This window comes from Chiloscyllium plagiosum, unplaced genomic scaffold, assembly GCF_037043375.1.
Source record: "Chiloscyllium plagiosum isolate Xiang-an unplaced genomic scaffold, Cpla_swu_hap1 HiC_scaffold_43, whole genome shotgun sequence".
Taxonomy (NCBI): Eukaryota; Metazoa; Chordata; class Chondrichthyes; order Orectolobiformes; family Hemiscylliidae; genus Chiloscyllium; species Chiloscyllium plagiosum.
In genome coordinates this window covers 4557714-4575730 of record NW_028270181.1, presented here as the reverse complement: position 1 = coordinate 4575730, position 18017 = coordinate 4557714, and the positions used below count along the sequence as shown (strand labels likewise).

The window sequence follows — 18017 nt, the reverse complement described above, 5'->3', positions numbered from 1 at the left end:
AGGAGGTTTTTAGAGGCAGACTTCTAAAAGTGCCCTGGGCAGTGAATCAATATAACAGAAATCATTTAATATCTCATTAACACACAGAATAGACAGTTTCTTTTCTGAGTTTTGATATTTTAAGGGCTAATGACATTTCATGAGCTCTTTATTATCAATTATTGATAGCTCCTCACTGTTCATTGTCTTCACCCTTTTATATAACTACATACAATCTTTGAAACATGCACTCTACACTATACGTGGATACTTTGGCCCAGGTTTTGCTATAGATGTGATGATATCAGTGTTCACTGTTATAACACATTTTTACAGCATGTACAGTTAAATATGGAATTCCAGAAGTTGTTGTTGGAGATGCTATTCTCCTCATTGTACTTCTGTCCTTCAGATAGACTGAACACTGAAATCAATGCTGCGGTATGATTTTGGGGCATTGCTCATAGCTCTCTTCTAAACATTCCAGAAAATATTATGCTGGTTCATGCAGGAATAAGTGGATGTTTAGCAGAATCAGTGATCACTGCTCCTTTTAACAAAAAACTCTCTTGTCCTGAAAATGTAATTTCACAAATGTGGAGCCTCATATCTTCAGAGGTTAATAAGCAATTTAGATACAAGAACATAACATAAGAAATAGGAACAGGAGTAGACCATTTGGCTTGCCAGTCCTGTTCTGCAACTCAGCAAGATATTGGTTGATTGGCCCCAGCGTCAAATTATCTTTCATGCCAGCCCATTCATAACTCTCAACTTTCTGATACTTCAAAGATCTATCTTTAAGTGTTATCAATGATTTAGTGTCCTCTATATCTGAGGCGGAGACATTTGCTGTCCTCAAGAAATTTCTTATCATTGCAGTTTTAAATGAGAATTGCAGAATAAGGAGACAAACTTCAAAAAGTACTTGTCCGAGCACTTGAAGTGCCATAACATTCAAGGCTATGGGTCAGGTAAGGGAATGTAGGAATAGTATAGGTAGTAGTGTACTTTCGACGGTGAAAAACGAACGACTTGATGGGCCTGTTCTATACTGTATGATTCTTCTCAACATCCACCATGTCGGATCCCCTTAGAATTTTATATGTTTCATTAAGGTCACTCCTAAACTTTTAGCAACTAAAGACCTAACTTGTTTTCTCCTTCTTGCTAAGTCAACCCTTGGAATTCATCTTGTAAGATCTTTTTTGAATGGCCTCCAGTGCCAATTTATCTTTTATTAAATACTGGACCAAAATTGCAGTATTCCAGGTGCAGTTTCACCAATGCCTTGCACAGTTGTAACAATACTTCCTTTTTCTTTAATTTTATAAAATACTATTCTTACTATCTGTTTCTCTTTTATTTGTCTTCAACCCATCTGTTTTTCTTAGTCTTTTATTATTTGATTTAGATGAAGTGTATTTTCTTGCTTTAATCTTGTTTAGGCTGTCCTTGTGTCAGTGTATTCTTGGAAGAGAAAATCAGGATTTTAAAATATTTTTACTAATGGGCAACATTTTCACAGACAGTGGGGCATATGTGGAATGAACTGCCAAAGGAAGTAATAGATGCAGGTACAGTTACTAAATTTAAAAGATGTTTAGATAGGTACACGAATAGCAAAGTTTGAGAGGGATATGGGTCAAACACAGGAAAGTGATGATAGTTTAGTTTGGTTTAGAAAACATTGTCAGCGTGGATGAGTTGGACCAAAGGGTCTGTATGACTCTATGACTTGAAATATACAGTGGTTAGAATTTTCATTGATACTAGTTAAAAGATAGTTTCACAATGGCTTCAGTTATTGGCAATTTAAGTTTATTTTGACTTGTATTGCAGAACTGCAATCTGCAATTTATGCATGAAGGTTATATCAGGAGATTTAATTGTAGTTTTGTAGAAAAGGTAGCATATTAACTGATGATAAGAATGTGCTGATTAAATTATATTCTGCAGCATTCACTTCTAGATGGATAAAATGACGTGCATGTCATATGCTTTGAGCTGTTCTCTGGAACTCCTTTCCAAATGTCAAAGCTATTTTCAACATAAAGAACACAAATAGCTTTTAATTATTGACACAGTAAATTTGGATACAGTGTTAAAAGTGTGAAGAAGTGTTCAATGAACAACAATTTTCCTTTTAGACAATATCCCAACTCCTACGATCTTTACCAGTATTTGTGGCTTTTAATCCAGTAACCTAGACAATGTGGTTGCAGTTAATGTAGTTCTGAAGGATGAGGGAAAATTTCTGCAACTTAATACTGTTACTGAGATGGATCACTATAGCTGCAATTTACTACATCATTGTTGCTGTTTCCTGATGTATATTCTTCACACAAAGCCAGTGATGGCACCAAAGTAAGCTCAACACATTTGCTAAGGCTGGTGTCCAGTTTAAAGGAAGCAAGTATCCACATGCTGCTGGTCTTGAACAAATGCAACAAATTTAGTGTGATGCTGTTGCTAACTGCAGGTCATCCATGTTTCGGAGCCAGTGTCATCCCTGAGTGCAAAAACAACATGGCTTTCATTAGTCCCTTTTTTTTGTTAGAAACTAGACTGGTTGCTACTTCTCATGGCTTGAATTATATATATTTTTTAAAAGTACCTTTTGCAACCTCTAAACTTATCAAAGTGCTTTAAAGCTACTCGAGTAAAATGGGAAATGGGTTTAGAATGGGATGTTTTAAGACCCACATGGACATGATAGGCTGAAGGGTCTCAATTTGTGCTGTTAAAGCTCTGACTCGATCACTTTAAATACTTGAGCAGGTACTCTCTTGTAATATTATAATTTAATTGTCCATTAATGCACATGAAGTGCTGAAATAGGAATGTGTTGTTTTCTGCCTTATCTGGAAGCTGAAATATATTTTACATTGAAATGAGTAGAAGGTTTTTCCAGTCAGTTTGTTGAGTCAATCAGGCTTTGAGAGGTTTGGGTTGAGATACTGGTCTGGTAAGAATTCATCTATCTAGGTAAGAGCTTCACAATTGACTGCACAGAACATTAGGGAAAATTTCTCCCGCAAGGAGATAAAGTGAATGAGATGAACACTGACAATTATTTGAGATGTTGATACATTTTGCCCTGTTAATACCTTGAATTGTTAGTAGGTGTGCTTCTCTCGCTTATTTAATGCCTCAATTTCTCCTCAAGTTTGTGCTTTTCCGTCTTAAATGATGGTTTTGATATGTTCAATCCCTTGCCATTTATATGCCTTGATCTAAGTTAATTAGAAGTTTCGAAAATTAACTTCTGTGTCCTCTGTGATAATTTTGTTTTTATTCTTGTGATCTATATGGACTTCAGTAAGGCGTTCGACAAGGTTCCCCATGGGAGACTGATTAGCAAGGTTAGATCTCATGGAATACAGGGAGAACTAGCCATTTGGATACAGAACTGGCTCAAAGGTAGAAGACAGAGGGTGGTGGTGGAGGGTTGTTTTTCAGACTGGAGGCCTGTGACCAGTGGAGTGCCACAAGGATCGGTCCTGGGCCCTCTACTTTTTACATTAATGATTTGGATGCGAGCATAAGATGTACAGTTAGTAAGTTTGCAGATGACACTAAAATTGGAGGTGTAGTGGACAGCGAAGAGGGTTACCTCAGATTACAACAGAATCTGGACCAGATGGGCCAATGGGCTGAGAAGTGGCAGATGGAGTTTAATTCAGGTAAGTATGAGGTGCTGCATTTTGGGAAAGCAAATCTTAACAGGACTCATACACTTAATGGTAAGGTCCTAGGGAGTGTTGCTGAACAAAGAGACCTTGGAGTGCAGGTTCATAGCTCCTTGAAAGTGGAGTTGCAGGTAGATAGGATAGTGAAGAAGGCATTTGGTATGCTTTCCTTTATTGGTCAGAGTATTGAGTACAGGAGTTGGCTGGTCATGTTGCGGCTGTACAGGACGTTGGTTAGAATATTGCGTGCAATTGTGGTCTCCTTCCTATCGGAAAGATGTTGTGAAACTTGAAAGGGTTCAGAAAAGATTTACAAGGATGTTGCCAGGGATGGAGGATCTGAGCTACAGGGAGAGGCTGAACAGGCTGGGGCTGTTTTCCCTGGAGCGTCAGAAGCTGAGGGGTGACCTTATAGAGGTTTACAAAATTATGAGGGGCATGGATAAGATAAATTGACAAAGTCTTTTCCCTGGGATCGGGGAGTCCGGAACTAGAGGGCATAGGTTTAGGGTGAGAGGGGAAAGATATAAAAGAGACCTAAGGGGCAACTTTTTCACGCAGAGGGTGGTACATTTATGGAATGAGCTGCCAGAGGAAGTGGTGGAGGCTGGTACAATTGCAACATTTAAGAGGCATTTGGATGGATATATAAATAGGAAGGGTTTGGAGGGATATGGGCCGGGTGCTGGCAGGTGGGACTAGATTGGGTTGGGATATCTGGTTGGCATGGACAGGTTGGACCGAAGGGTCTGTTTCCATGCTGTACATGTCTATGACTCTATAACTGTTGTGCTTTAATGTAACTTAGCAGGTCTAACAGCATCTCTTGAGAAAGAAACCAAGTTAATGTTCAAAGTCCAGTTTGTCTCTTCACAATATGAGATGAATTTTGAGTTCCCTGTGATGCATATTATCTCATTGTGAAAATTCAGGTTGGACTCAAAACATTAACTTTGCTTCTCTCTCCACATATGTTGCCAGAATCAATAAGTCGTTCAAGCACTTTTGTTTTTATTTTAGATCTCCACTATATGCAATACTTTGCTTTTATTACATTTTGAATTGCCTTAATCCAGAAAGCTGTTTAGAGACAAAAATACAGATACTGGAATCTAAAGTAGACAGGCAGGAGGCTCGAAGAACACAGCAAGCTAGGCAGTATCAGGAGGTGGAGAAAAGGGGGTAGGGAGACGGTCGGTGGGGAAAGTGGAACAATCCAAGGACTGTGGAAGGGAACTGTCCTTGCGGAAGGCAGAGAGGGGTAGGGAGGGGAAGTTGTTCTTGATGGTGGGTTCTAGCTGGAGTTGGTGGAAGTGTTTAAGGATGATGTATTGGATGTGAAGACCGGTGGGATGATAGGTGAGGATAAAGGCAATTCTGTCATTATTGCATTAGGGGGGTTTAGAGCAGTGGAACGAGGAGGAATGGAGGTCGTGCGGCAAAGGACTTTCTGGGTGACTGAGGGAGGAAAAGCTTGTTGTACGAAATAGGTGGGCATCTGTGATGCTCAAGAGTAGAATGCTCCTCGTCCGAGCAGATGCAGTGGAGGCGGAGGAGTTGGGAGAATGAGATGGAGTTCTTGGGTGGGAGGAGATGCAGCACAGGTAGTTATGGGAATCTGTGGATTTGTAGTAAACGACTGTCTGAAGACTGTCACTGGAGATGGTAATGGTGAAGTCAAGAAAGGGGGAGTGTTCGAGATGGATCAACTGAATTTGAGGTAAAAGTTGTGGGCGAAGTCTATGAACTGCTCCAGCCTCATCAAGATGATCTTAGAGGCAAAAGGTTTTCACTTCAGAAAGGTATCATGTATTAGCATAGCTTTGTTGGGCCGAAGGGCTTGTTCCTGTGCTCTACAGTTCTTTGGTCTTTTATCTAAAGTGTGGGTGTGGTGGAGAGAATAGAGGAATAGAAGTTCAGCATTGTCACTTCAAGAAATTTTTGCCTTGAATGGTGATGTTGCTGACTTTTCCATACTAATCTCTTCGTTATATCTCAGGTTACAATGGCAAATTCCTGTTGTTTCCCAAGCAAGAAAAATGTTGTATTCAGTTACTTAATGAACTTAGCTCTTCCTCTGTTTTGTACAGTTTGGATGGAGAAAGCATTTCCCTTCATTTGAAAAGAGGATATATTCTGCAAGGACAGATCCCTTCCACAGTCCTTTGATTGCGCCACTCACCCCCCTCACCTCCCTCCACCCCCCTCGCCTCTCTTTTTCAGTTGACTTGTCGTCATTTTGTTTTTAAATTGTCTCATTGGTTTTTCAAACAGTGCACCTATCTTGTGAGAATTGTGAAACTAATCACTGGCAGCTTGTGTTGGGATGGAGTCCTGCCATCTTACTAAGTAAAGAGCCTGTTCGGTTAACAGTTTAAGTAGATGAACCACGAGTGATTTTAATAAGAGACACTTGCATTCGCACCAAGATGCACTCTGTTATCGTATAAAGCTATTTTACATTTGCAGTATCTCAATGCTGTTTGCAATCTGTTGGCTTTTAAGCCTTTAGTTTTGTAGAATCTCAATATTGTTTAAATTGCCTTGTTTTGAAGTCTCTTCAAGCTTTTAAACTTGATTATAGTGGTGCTGTACTATTTTCTTGTAATAAAGTCCTAACACTATTCATTAGTAATGCAATATCTCTACAGCTTGTTGGAGGTTTCTTGCATTTCTTGCAAACAAAATGGTAGCTTTCTCTCTGCAGGTGAAATTGAGTTTTTCTGCTTGTAGATAGGCAAAATGGATATTTTCACATCATTTATGGCATAATACACTACAGAGTTCTCTGTTCCCATTTTACAAAATCAATGTTTATGGCTGGGACCTTAATAAATCTTTTCACCAAATTATGCATCTCCCGATGTTCTCACAGTCTTAAATTTGTTTTAAACTTTTGGAGTCTATTCTAAATTTTTGAAATATTCTCCGTGTCGACATAAATCGGCTCTGTGATATTCCTGATGCTGCAGCCGCATTCTAAATTGATTTAATGGCCTTTGACTTCCCTCAAGGTTATATGCCTTGAGTGTGTTTGTTCACTGTGGTGGGATGCTTGTGATTGGTAAGTACTTCTTTCTCTTCTCCCTGTCCTTTCCAGCCTGGTCCTTTACACACTAATTTAAAGTTTTAGAGTCAGTGTTGTAGACTCTTACAGCATAGAAACAGACCTTTTAGCTCATTGCGTTTATACTGACCAAAAAACATCAATTCTATTTATCTGCACTTGGTCCACAGCTCACTGTGACCTGGTATTTTCAGTGTTCATCTCGGTGCTTCTTGAATGTTGTGAGAGTACCTGCCTCCACCATCCTCTTAGGCAGCTCATTTCTTGTTTCTACCATCTTGTGGATGAAAAATCTCTTACTCCGACCTCCTCTAAACCACTTTCTCCCTATCTTAAACTTATATTGTCTGGTCTTTAGCCACATCTGCCATGCCTATAGGGATATTGAACTTTGTTCCAAAAGTGCCACATTATTTGCTTTCCAGCCAAACCTTGATTCAAGACTGTCCCTATAGACCCTTCTCTAAAGAAATAATCTTTTTACTGTTACTTGCCCATGCTATCTTTTCTGTGCCTCTTAACTGTTAGCTGAGGTGAATGTTTCAGTCTGGAGTACTGCTTTTTGCCCTGCCACACTTTCCATAATTTGTACTGATTGCTTCTTTGCTCAAACATCTGCTGCTCTCTGACTTCCTGTGTATCCTTAAAGGGGTGATGTTCTTAATGGCAAATTAACTTGTCTTCTGAAAATAATTTCTCCTGGGTCAAATAGATTTATTCAACAGCTGTTCTCTTGTGCTTTTCTTTTGTTTTTTAAACCACGTGTTCAGACACATTACAGGTACAGATACAGGTAGGACTTCAAACCCAATTCTACTATTGCACCACAAGATCCTAACTTGAGATATTTAAAATGTTTTTAATCAACTTGTTCAGGTAAGTTGTGACTCAAATCTGGAGCAGGTAGGATTTGAATTCTGGCTTTGTGGCCCAGAGGTTGGGACACTAAGAGTACACTGTAAGAAGCCCACGTTAAACTAATTAAGTGACTTGATGGCTCTGTTTGGCTAGCAGTCGTTTGGCTCTGTTTGGCTAAGAAGAGCCCCTTTTCTTAACAGTATGCAGTTTATTGCATGATGGTGATAGCTATAAGTTTGTCTTGGTAATTATTTTGATCAAGAGCGAGGGGCTTCTGCAATTGGGGTCTCGAACTGGACTCTTTGATTCTCCTACCAAGACTGTGTGACATGATTAGATTGGATCGAATCTAATGCAATCTCCAACATTAACCTTTTTGCAACAGAGGTCAGTTTTTGTTTTGGCATTTTTTTGTAGCAATTTATTGTAGTAACTGACTTAGAGTATTTTTTTATATTGTATGTAATTGGTCAGTCTTTGAAAAGATAAATGTTTCTTCAGTTTCAGTGCGGGATTTAAAACAGCAATGCTTTAGGGATGTCCTCAGCATTCCTGGATGGATCAAACAGCTCTGCTGACTGAATTCACTGACTAGTAAATTATTTTGTTCAGGAAGGCATTGACATGTCTTTGTGATGCTTTGAGAGCATGCAGAAGAAAACAGGAGATGCTGAAGGGAAACACAAAAACTTGTGAAAATCTCAATTTTCTTCCCTGTAAGCACTGTTTTCCCCTATGGCAGCATCAGCAAGTTGTGCATTGGGCTTGTCACCTGTTTTATAATCCTTGAACCAAAATGGAAGCAAGTTATCCTCAATGCTGAGGGACTGCCAAAGATGACAAGGGCAATACAAGTTCATTGAAAGACATCCATCTCGGCCAAAACCTTGAAAATAGAGAATGTCCATGGTTGCATATGTGAGAATGTACTTTGTAGATTTTTTGCTGTGGTATTTCTAAACATGAAGTTTGTGATTAGCAAACTTCTTACTTTTTCTTCAGTTTCAGTCTTTGAGCAGCTGCAACTGTTTTCCAGTTGACTTCACTTTATAACTAGCTACAATTATGTGGATTGCCTACTTAGAGCACTTATCACAGTGAGTACTTGAGCGGTGGCCCTAAAGGGAAAGACCAGGTTCAAGATAGCTCATCTTAGCAGCTGAACATCATGACCGTGCTTCAAATACCAGACTGTCTGTGAGCAACACCACAAGAGATTTGAAACCAGAAAGGGAGGAAGAATGAAAACAGCTTTGCACAAGTAAGGTTTACTGGATTGCTACCAGAAATGAATGGTTCTGTCCATCAAGAAAGTATGGTCATGCCCTGGCTCTTTTTATATAGAATTAAAATCTCTAGAATTAGAATCCCTACAGTGTGGAAACAGGCTTTCGGCCTAACAAGTTCACAACGACCCTCCGAAGAGTAACCCACCCAGACCCATTGCCCTATTAGTCTAGATTTAGCCCTGACTAATGCACCTAGCCTCCACATCCCTTGACGCTATGGCCAATTCACCTAACCTGAACACCTTTGCTCTGTGAAAGGAAACCAGAGCACCCAGAGGAAACCCACATAAACACCGAGAGAATGTGCAGACTCCACACAGGCAGTTGCCCGAGGTTGGAATCAAATCTGGGTCCTGGCACTGTGAGGCAACAGTGCTAACAACTGAGCCACTGTGCTGCCCCTAAGAGAAGATTTGAGGGTTGACTTAATGATAGGTGGCTTCAAGGTTATGAAAGAGTTTTAATGGGTTCTAAAGATGGCTTCACTTCAGAGCAATACCAGACTGGGGACATAAATATAAGATAATCACTAATAATGCAAAAAAGCAACTTCAGAAAAAAAAAACACATTTTTCCACAGAATGGTTAGAAGTTGCTACTGTAGTGCATAGTTGAGACAAGCATCTAAGAGCGAAAGGAATTAAAGGATATTTTGGTTGGACAATATAAAGTGTAGGACAAGGCTCATGTGCAGCACAAACTTGACATGGAACTTTTGGACTGAATGGTCTACCTCTGTTTTAAATGCTTTGTAATACTTCCTCGTTTTGAATTGTCGCAACGTTTTTCATAGCCTATTTTATAATCTGATGTTGAAAACCCGAAATAAATGAAGCCAAGTGCAAAAGTGTTTCAATTTTATTTCTTTAAAATAATTTATCTTCCTGAGATTTTACTGGAAATTTTGTGGGGTTGATTAAAGCAGAAAGTTGAACACTCGTTTGAAGCAATTTTAGATTTAAGCATTGCTAAAAGGAGATTTGAAGTTGAAACTTTTAATCTTGTACCCAAAGGAACTAGGATGCAAGAAAAATACTTAGAAAAAAGAGACACCATTTTGTACAGCATGAGAAGATAGCTCTCTGCCAATGATAGCTCAATCCATCAGTGCCTTTGAATTATTTAAAAGAGAAACATGTAGAGTTCTGAAAAAAGCGAATCAGTATGCTCATATTTTTATTCTTCAATGGAATGTAGGTGTCACTGGCAAGGCAAGTGTTTGTTGCCCATCCCCAAATGTGTGAACTAAATGCTTTTCTATTCTATTTCAGAGGGCAGTTAAAGGTCAACAGCATTGCTGTAACTCCAAACCACACAAGGACAGCAGATTCCCATCCTTACAGAACATTAGTGAACCGATTGACTTTATATAGCTATCATAGTTTCATAGTCACCATTGCTGGGACTGCGTTTATTATCCAGATTATTAATTGAATTTAAGTACTACCAACTGCCTTAGAATTTGATCTTCATTCTGCAAGTATTTTCCTGGCCTCTGGGTTATTGTCCATTGATATGACTACCATGTTGTCATATACCCTTATTATTTAAATGGAGAGAAATTTCAGAGGTGATATTATTGAATCAAGTTAGATGCTTAGGGACTTGAGGGCATGAATGCTGAAAGAACATATCCCCTATGGGTGAGTCTCAAATTAGGGGACACAGTTCAGCAATGAAGGGAGTCCCACTTAAGATGAGGGTGTGGGGAAGATTTTTCTTAGACTTGTGTGGTCTGTGGAGCTTAATTTCCCCAAGAATGGGAGAGGCTGATGCATTGAGTATTTTTATGTTAGAAATAGATCTTGACTGACAAAGGAGTCAAAAGAATATCGGTGTTAGATGCAAAGATGAAGTTAATTCTCCAGTCAGATCAGCTATGATCTTACCAAATGGCAGAGCAAGCTCAAGGGGCCAAATAGTCTATTCCTGTTCCCAATTCGTATATTTGTCAGGAGAAAAAAAAAAGAGAAATACTTGACAGATTGGGTATCACTGGCCTACTGGGTATTTGTAGCATTTTTAAGTTTGTTTTAAATTGTCTGGAGTATAGGATTGTCTGTGTTCATGATTGGATGGCATTATTTGCATACCTACAAATTAAGAAATACCTCAGTGCACAGGTGAAGGAATTACATAAAGTGGCGAAAAGCTGACTTTATCTGCCAGCTCATGGAGTTTGAGACTGAGATATCCAATTTTATTACTGTTACCTTGTTATTTTTTTTTTCATTGAGATTCTTACACACTTGATGCAACTGCAACATGCCAACTTCTGTGAACAACCAAAATTTTAAGCACAGTACAGTACAAGCTGTGGAGAAACTCTTTAGCACTCTTCATCATGCTTGCGAAGCATGTTGAGAACCTCCCTTCACAAAGGAAACAGTCTTTTATTTATACAGTTCAAGAGTTTCACCTTACAGTCAGTAACGCCCACAAGACAACCCTCAGCCATTCCTCCACAGTCACATGCCACTCAAGACTCATCAATGTAGTGGTCTCATCATTTCCAGAAGTAATGTAATGTAAATCATCCCTTAATAATCAAATCTGTTGTGAATCATTTCTTAACTACAGGGAGTAGTCATAATTCCAACTGTAATTTCTGATTGATTTCTGAATAGGAGATGATGCAAATGTAAATTACTCTAACTAATAGGAGATGGCCATATAAATGGCTCTGAATGGCAAGGGATGGGAATGTAAATTCACTTACATTCTACCTGTAAAACAGAGACATTTCACCCTGGTCTCGGGACATTCAATTTCCTGCAGGTCAGCAGAGCAAATTAACTCTTTACTATCTCAACCTAGGAAGTGTATAGATTAATGAAAAATATCTTCAGAGATGACAGTGGTGCTATGTTGAATGCAAAGTTCACAGATTAATTGCTGGCATGGTTTGTAAACTAATGTCAATATTTGCTTCTCAACACTACACACATCAAGATATTTTGCAATAAACTCAAGAGCTGACCTTAAACTCTGTATTTAGTAACAAAATCAAGTCTATGGTGAAAGGCTTTGCCAATAGAATTGATGTAGGAAAATCATTACTGAGTTCATCTCTTCACCACTTTGACACCGTATTTTCACATTCAATTCTTGAATAGTCTAGCTCTTCTGACAATAACCTGAAAAATGTATGTTGAATTCTGTTTATTAAAATGCCTTGCTGCAATACAAAGTTAACATTCCTTGGGAGCAGGAGGTGGGGCGGCACTGTGAGTTGTCTGTTGAAATTTACATCTTTGATTCATTCACAGAATTATAGTTCACGGCTCTTACCTTCAAAAGCATCCCAGATTATTTATTTCCTGTAAATGCATTGTGTTTATTGCACTGTCAACCATGATATCTATAACTGTTTCCTAGGTAATAAAAAGAGGAAAGAAAACACTGAGTGCGCGTGAATTGCATGTAAAAATATATATGCACAAATACATCTGAATCCTATTTGGTATAATTAGGTGTATGTGAGAGTTAGTGCTTGCAAGAAGTTCTCTAACTTTTCAACTAGTCTCTGCCATTTCCTGTATCAAATGAGAATTGTTTTCCTCTAGTCATGCATTTCTTTGCCTCTGCTGAATTGATAACTGTGGCATTGCTTTAGTCACATTAACCTGTGCTTCTCTGAAAGCATGACCTTTTTAACAGCATTTTGTTTTCATAATGATCTTAGCATGCTGTTGCATCCATTTCATTTTGGAGGGCACTTTTTTTCTCTCATTGCTTAGGTCTTGCTGCAATATTTGAAGATCAGACAGTGACTGCATGTTTCATTCTCACACTCTTTGCAACTTGAAATAACTGTCATCTTGATGTACAGCTGATTTCAGTAAATTGGCGTTTGAAAGGTTCCAAACACAGCCCTGCATCTAATTGGTCTTTTCTGAAGCCCTCAGGCCTTCTGTATTGTGCCATTGGACATCACTTTGCCAACTGTTTCAGAATTTCTGCCTCGTTCTACCCCCATGTCACATAATGATGTAATTGTTATTGTTATGACATACATAAGATGTAAACAGATAATCTTAACTGAATTCTGATATCATTGTTGCGTCTTGAAATATTAGTGGGAATCACATCTAATTTTGAATCAAATTTGAATATGACAGTGTTTACTGACAGATTGTTCAGGTGCGGTCTAGACAGCAAATCACTGCTGATGGTATGTAACTGCTTTAAATGCCACACAAATTAATGGACCAGAACACATCTGTTATTCACTCGTACTCTTCTGGGGCAGGGACGTTTGCTGCGGCAAAGTTCAAACCCCATGACTGCTGACGTCTCCAAATGTAAATGCCAGTAACCCCTCTGGGGAAGATAAAGCTCGTTTACACCGCAAGATTGCGAGAATTCTGAAATTGAAGTTGTTTTTCAAAGATAACCTATTATGTACTGTACGTTAAAAAGACAATGGATGGAATAATATACCCATGTAAATTTTTTTGATGCAAATGACTTTTCGTACATAAACATTTTATTTTTAACAGGTGCATATACTGTACTTTTCAATTTTATGTAAAAATCATTCCTTTTGAACCAGCCACTGTTTTCAAGACTCTGCTCCTTTTAAAATAGTTAACACAGGTTGTAAAAATCGGTGTCTCAAACCTGCTCTGTCATTTAATAAGATCATGGCGATTGTGATTACTCGACATTCTCACTTAACTGCAATAATCTTTCAGCCCCTTTCTAATCAAGAATCAGTTTACCTCTGCCTTAAATATAGAATTCCAAAGATTCATGACACTCAGAGGAAAAAAAATGTATCATTTCATCACTGATAGCTGTTGAGGTTCTAAACTCTGAAATTTCTTCCCTAATTTTCTGTGACACTACCCTGCTTTCCTCATGAAAGACCACTTGTTGAATCCTGCCAATTTGACCAAACTTTTGGTTTCCTGTCCAAATATCCTCTGTTTTTAGCTCAGTGTCTGTAATGGTCTTGTACTCCGGTACAGCCTGTTGTTGATGACCTCAATGAGTAAATTAGACTACTTACAATGTGGAAACAGGCCCTTCGGCCCAACAAGTCCACACTGACCCGCCGAAGCGCAACCCACCCAAACCCATTCCCCTACATTTACCCCTTCACCTAACACTATGGGTAATTTAGCCTGGCCAATTCACCTAACCTGCACATTTTTGGACTGTGGGAGGAAACCGGAGTACCTGGAGGAAACCCACGCAGACACGGGGAGAATGTGCAAACTCCACACAGACAGTCGCCTGAGACGGGAATTGAACCCAGGTCTCTGGCGCTGTGCTAACCACTGTGCCACCGTGCTACCACTCAACAGTTCTGAAAGCACGGTTTTTCAAACAAGCTTTGAATTGGAGACGCTTTTTGAGCCTTTGAGGGATTCAGGTGGATTTGAATGATCTAATGGTACAAATTTATCGAGCAAGGCACCCTGCCAGTTTGCTAGCTTGCAGCTCCCCTTTATCACTTATGAAAGTACTTTAAATGATTTATTTAATTAATGTTTGTGGGATCTTGGTGGATAAAGCATGCTTGCTGTGTGTGCCCATGTGTTAACCACTCATTTCAAAAGGTTACCTAAAAAATATATTTTTAAGTTGTGGTTATACACTTGTGCAAATCACTTCAGAAAAAAAGTTTTGTCAGAAGTAAAATTAAGGCAAACACTATGTAATAGCTACATAAAGTCTGGTACTGAAGTCTCAATCCCAAAATTGAATTAAAGAGAAACTGAATGAGCAGAGTACATGTCCAAAAGTGTGTTTATTATTTATTCCAATATAGGAGTGCTTACGCTTAATGCTACCTGCAATTTGATGACAAAAACATTAGTATTAAACTTGCTTTCTTTTTCTTCTGCAGACCTCTCCGAAATAGAACCAAATGTTTTCCTTCGACCTTTCCTGGAGGTAATCAGATCAGAAGATACTACTGGACCGATCACAGGATTAGCACTTACATCTGTAAATAAGTTCCTGTCATATGGATTGATAGGTTAGTATGTTTTCTTAACCATTTACGTTCTGTTGAATAATAAACACTGCGAATGAAGATTTCTAGTAAGTCATCTCGGATTTTTGAGGCTAGTCACAAAAAAAGTTTTAATTTGTGTCTTGAAGATAAGGTCCATGGCCTGATAGAATTTCTTCCAACAAAATAGCATTTGTTTTTTGCTGCTGCTTTTACATCACCTCCAAAATTATGATGAAAGTTTGGAGGTTTTTATTCACTTTTCATGGAACACTGCTATTATGAAAGTTATTCATCTTCTGGATTTCCATTGCTTAGAAAGATAATGTTGAAGCTTTCACAGTAACCTTCAGCTAAAGTGCTGAGTGGGTGATCCACCTCAGTGGTTCCCAGCATTACAAATACTGGTCTTCAGCCAATTTGATTCACTCCACATGATATCAAGAAACTGTTGGGGGCAATGGACACTGCAAAGAACATGGGCTTTGACAACATTCTGGCAATAATACTGAAGGCTTGTGCTTCAGAACTTGCCACTCCCCTAGCCAAGCTGTTCCAGTACAGTTACTGGCATCTACCCGACAATGTCCTGTAAATAAAAAGCAGGACAAAACCTGGCCAATTACCATTGCATCAGACAATAGTCGATCGTCAATAAAGTGATGAAAGGTGTCATCAACAGTGCCAACAAGCAACACCTGCTCAGTGACGCCCAGTTTGGGTTACACTCGGGCCAGGCAGCTGCCTTGGTTCAAACATGGATTAAAGGGCTGAATTCTCCAGGTGAGCTGAAAGCGACAGCCCTTGACATCATGGCTGCATTCGACCGGATGTGGCGTCAAGGAGCCCTAGGAAAACTGGAATCAATTGGTATTAATGGGCAAACTCTTCGCAAGCTGGAGTCATACTTGGCACATAGGAAGATGGTCGTGGTTGTTGGAAGTCAGTCATCTCAGCTTCAGGACATTTCTGAAAGAGTTCCTCGCGGTGGTGTCCCAGGTCCAACCATCTACAGCTGTTACTTCAATGACTTTCCCTCCATCATAAGGTCATAAGTAGGGATGTTTGCTGATAGTGAAACAATGTTCAGCACCATTTGCGACTCCTCAGACACTGAAGCAATCCATGTCCAAATGCAGCAAGATCTGGACAATATCCAGGTTAGGGCTGCCAAGTGGTAATTATCAGTCACACAACACAAATGCCAGGGTGTGACTATCACCAATAAGAGACAATCTAACCACAGCCCCTTGACATTCAATGTATTGCAATCACTGAATCCCCCACTATCAATATTCTGGGGGGGTTATCATTGATCAGAAACTCAACTGGACTCACCACATAGACAGAGCAGGTCAGAGGCTAGAAATACTGCAGTGAGTAACTCACCCCCTGATTTCTGAAAGTTTGTCCACCACCTTCAAAGCACAAATCAGGAGTGATGGAATACTCCCCATTGCCTGGTTTTATTCACTTTTCATGGAACACTGCTATTATGAAAGTTATTCATCTTCTGGATTTCCATTGCTTAGAAAGATAAAATTAAAGACCCTTCCCACCCCAGTTATACTCTCTTCCTTCCTCTTCCATTGTGCAGAAGATATAAAAGTTTGAATACACACACATGTAAGACAACACTTTTCATTGTACCTTGGTACACGTGACAATAGCAAATCAAATCAAATCTGGACCCTGTGAACTTCTAAAAGTGTGGATCAGCATAGAAACAGCCCATAAAAGCAAATTACTGCGGATGCTGGAATCTGAAACCAAAAGAGAAAATGGTCAGTGAGACTCGAAACATCAACTCTGTTCTCTCCTTACAGATGCTGCCAGACCTGCTGAGATTTTCCGGCATTTTCTCTTTTGGTTATAGAAACAGCCCAATATATTTAAAACTCTAATTGGCAATTCCCCTCCTCTCTGTGATCCCAAGTAAATATCTCTGAGTGACAGTTAGATTTGGAGGTAGTTCAGGTTTGGAAGATTCTACAACATTTTCAGTCAAGTTGCCCAGAAAATGTTGTAGACAGATTAAAATCTTGTTCTAACGTTTGGGTAATTACACTACTGAACTGCTAATTAGCCCAACCTGAAATCTCAGAATTGCTAAAGTCCAGAAGGCGACTATTCCATCTCTCATGTCTGCACTGCTCCCTGAGCATTTCAACATGATGCCAATTTCCATGGTGCTTTTTCCCCATAACCCCGTACATTGTTTCAATTTAAATGATCATCTAATGCCTCCATTGAACGGGATGTAGTCTAGGCAGCAACCACTTGCTTTGAGAAAAAGATTTTCTCATCACCATTTGCTTTTCCAGCAAATATTTGAAAAATGTGCACGAGTTCTTGATCCATTTGAGCAAGAACAGTTTTCTCCCAGTCTACTCTGTTCACACCCTTCAAGACATTGAAAAGTTTTATCAAACCTCCCTTCAGACTTCTCTTGAAGGAAAACAATCCCAACTTCTCCAATGTGCCCTTATAAGTCAAGTTTTTGTCACTGGAACCATTCTTGAAAACCTCTTCTGTACTGTCTCCATTGCACTGTCTTTCCTATCGCATGAAATCCATAACTCCACACTCCAGCTGAGGTCTAACCAGGTCATATAAAAGTTCAATGTTCAAGGTCAGTCTCCCTGCTCATGTGCTTCATGTCCCTGTACTGGATCCTGTAAAATATTGAAAACTTTATTATCAGTTCTTCAGATCTCTTTTGCCTGTAATTACTGATGTGCATGTATACCCAGGTGCCTCTGCTCCAGCACAACCCTTTTTCGTATTTTTTAATTCAATCTTGGGATGAGGGCATCACTGACGAGGCCAGCATTTATTGCTCATTCCAAATTATCCTGAAGGCGGTTAAGAGTCACTCACATTGCTGTGGGCCTGGAGTTGCACACAAGCCAGACTAAAGAAGGATGGCAGTTTCCTTCCCTCAAGGATGTTAATGAAGCAGATGGATTTTTCCTGACAATCGATAATGATTTCACAGTCATCATTAGACTCTTAATATCCAGAATTGTATTGAATTCAAATTCCACTATCTCCCTTGGCAAGATTTGAACCCAGGTCACCAGAACATTACCTGGCTACCAGTCAGGTAACAGTCCAGTGATAACACCACTAGGCTATTGTTTTCCCAAATGTTATTCCGAAAGGCC

General features: G+C 39.3%; 1 protein-coding gene across 6 annotated transcripts in view; it reads left to right on the top strand.

The window, feature by feature from the left end:
- The window catches only part of gbf1 (golgi brefeldin A resistant guanine nucleotide exchange factor 1), a 264652-nt gene that overhangs the window by 114512 nt on the left and 132123 nt on the right, over positions 1–18017 (top strand). For all 6 annotated transcript variants that reach the window (XM_087982453.1, XM_087982455.1, XM_087982454.1 and 3 more), the window contains exon 4: positions 14743–14874. In XM_087982453.1, coding sequence (XP_087838579.1) covers positions 14743–14874 — 132 coding nt within the window. The remainder of the gene's footprint in view (positions 1–14742; positions 14875–18017) is intronic.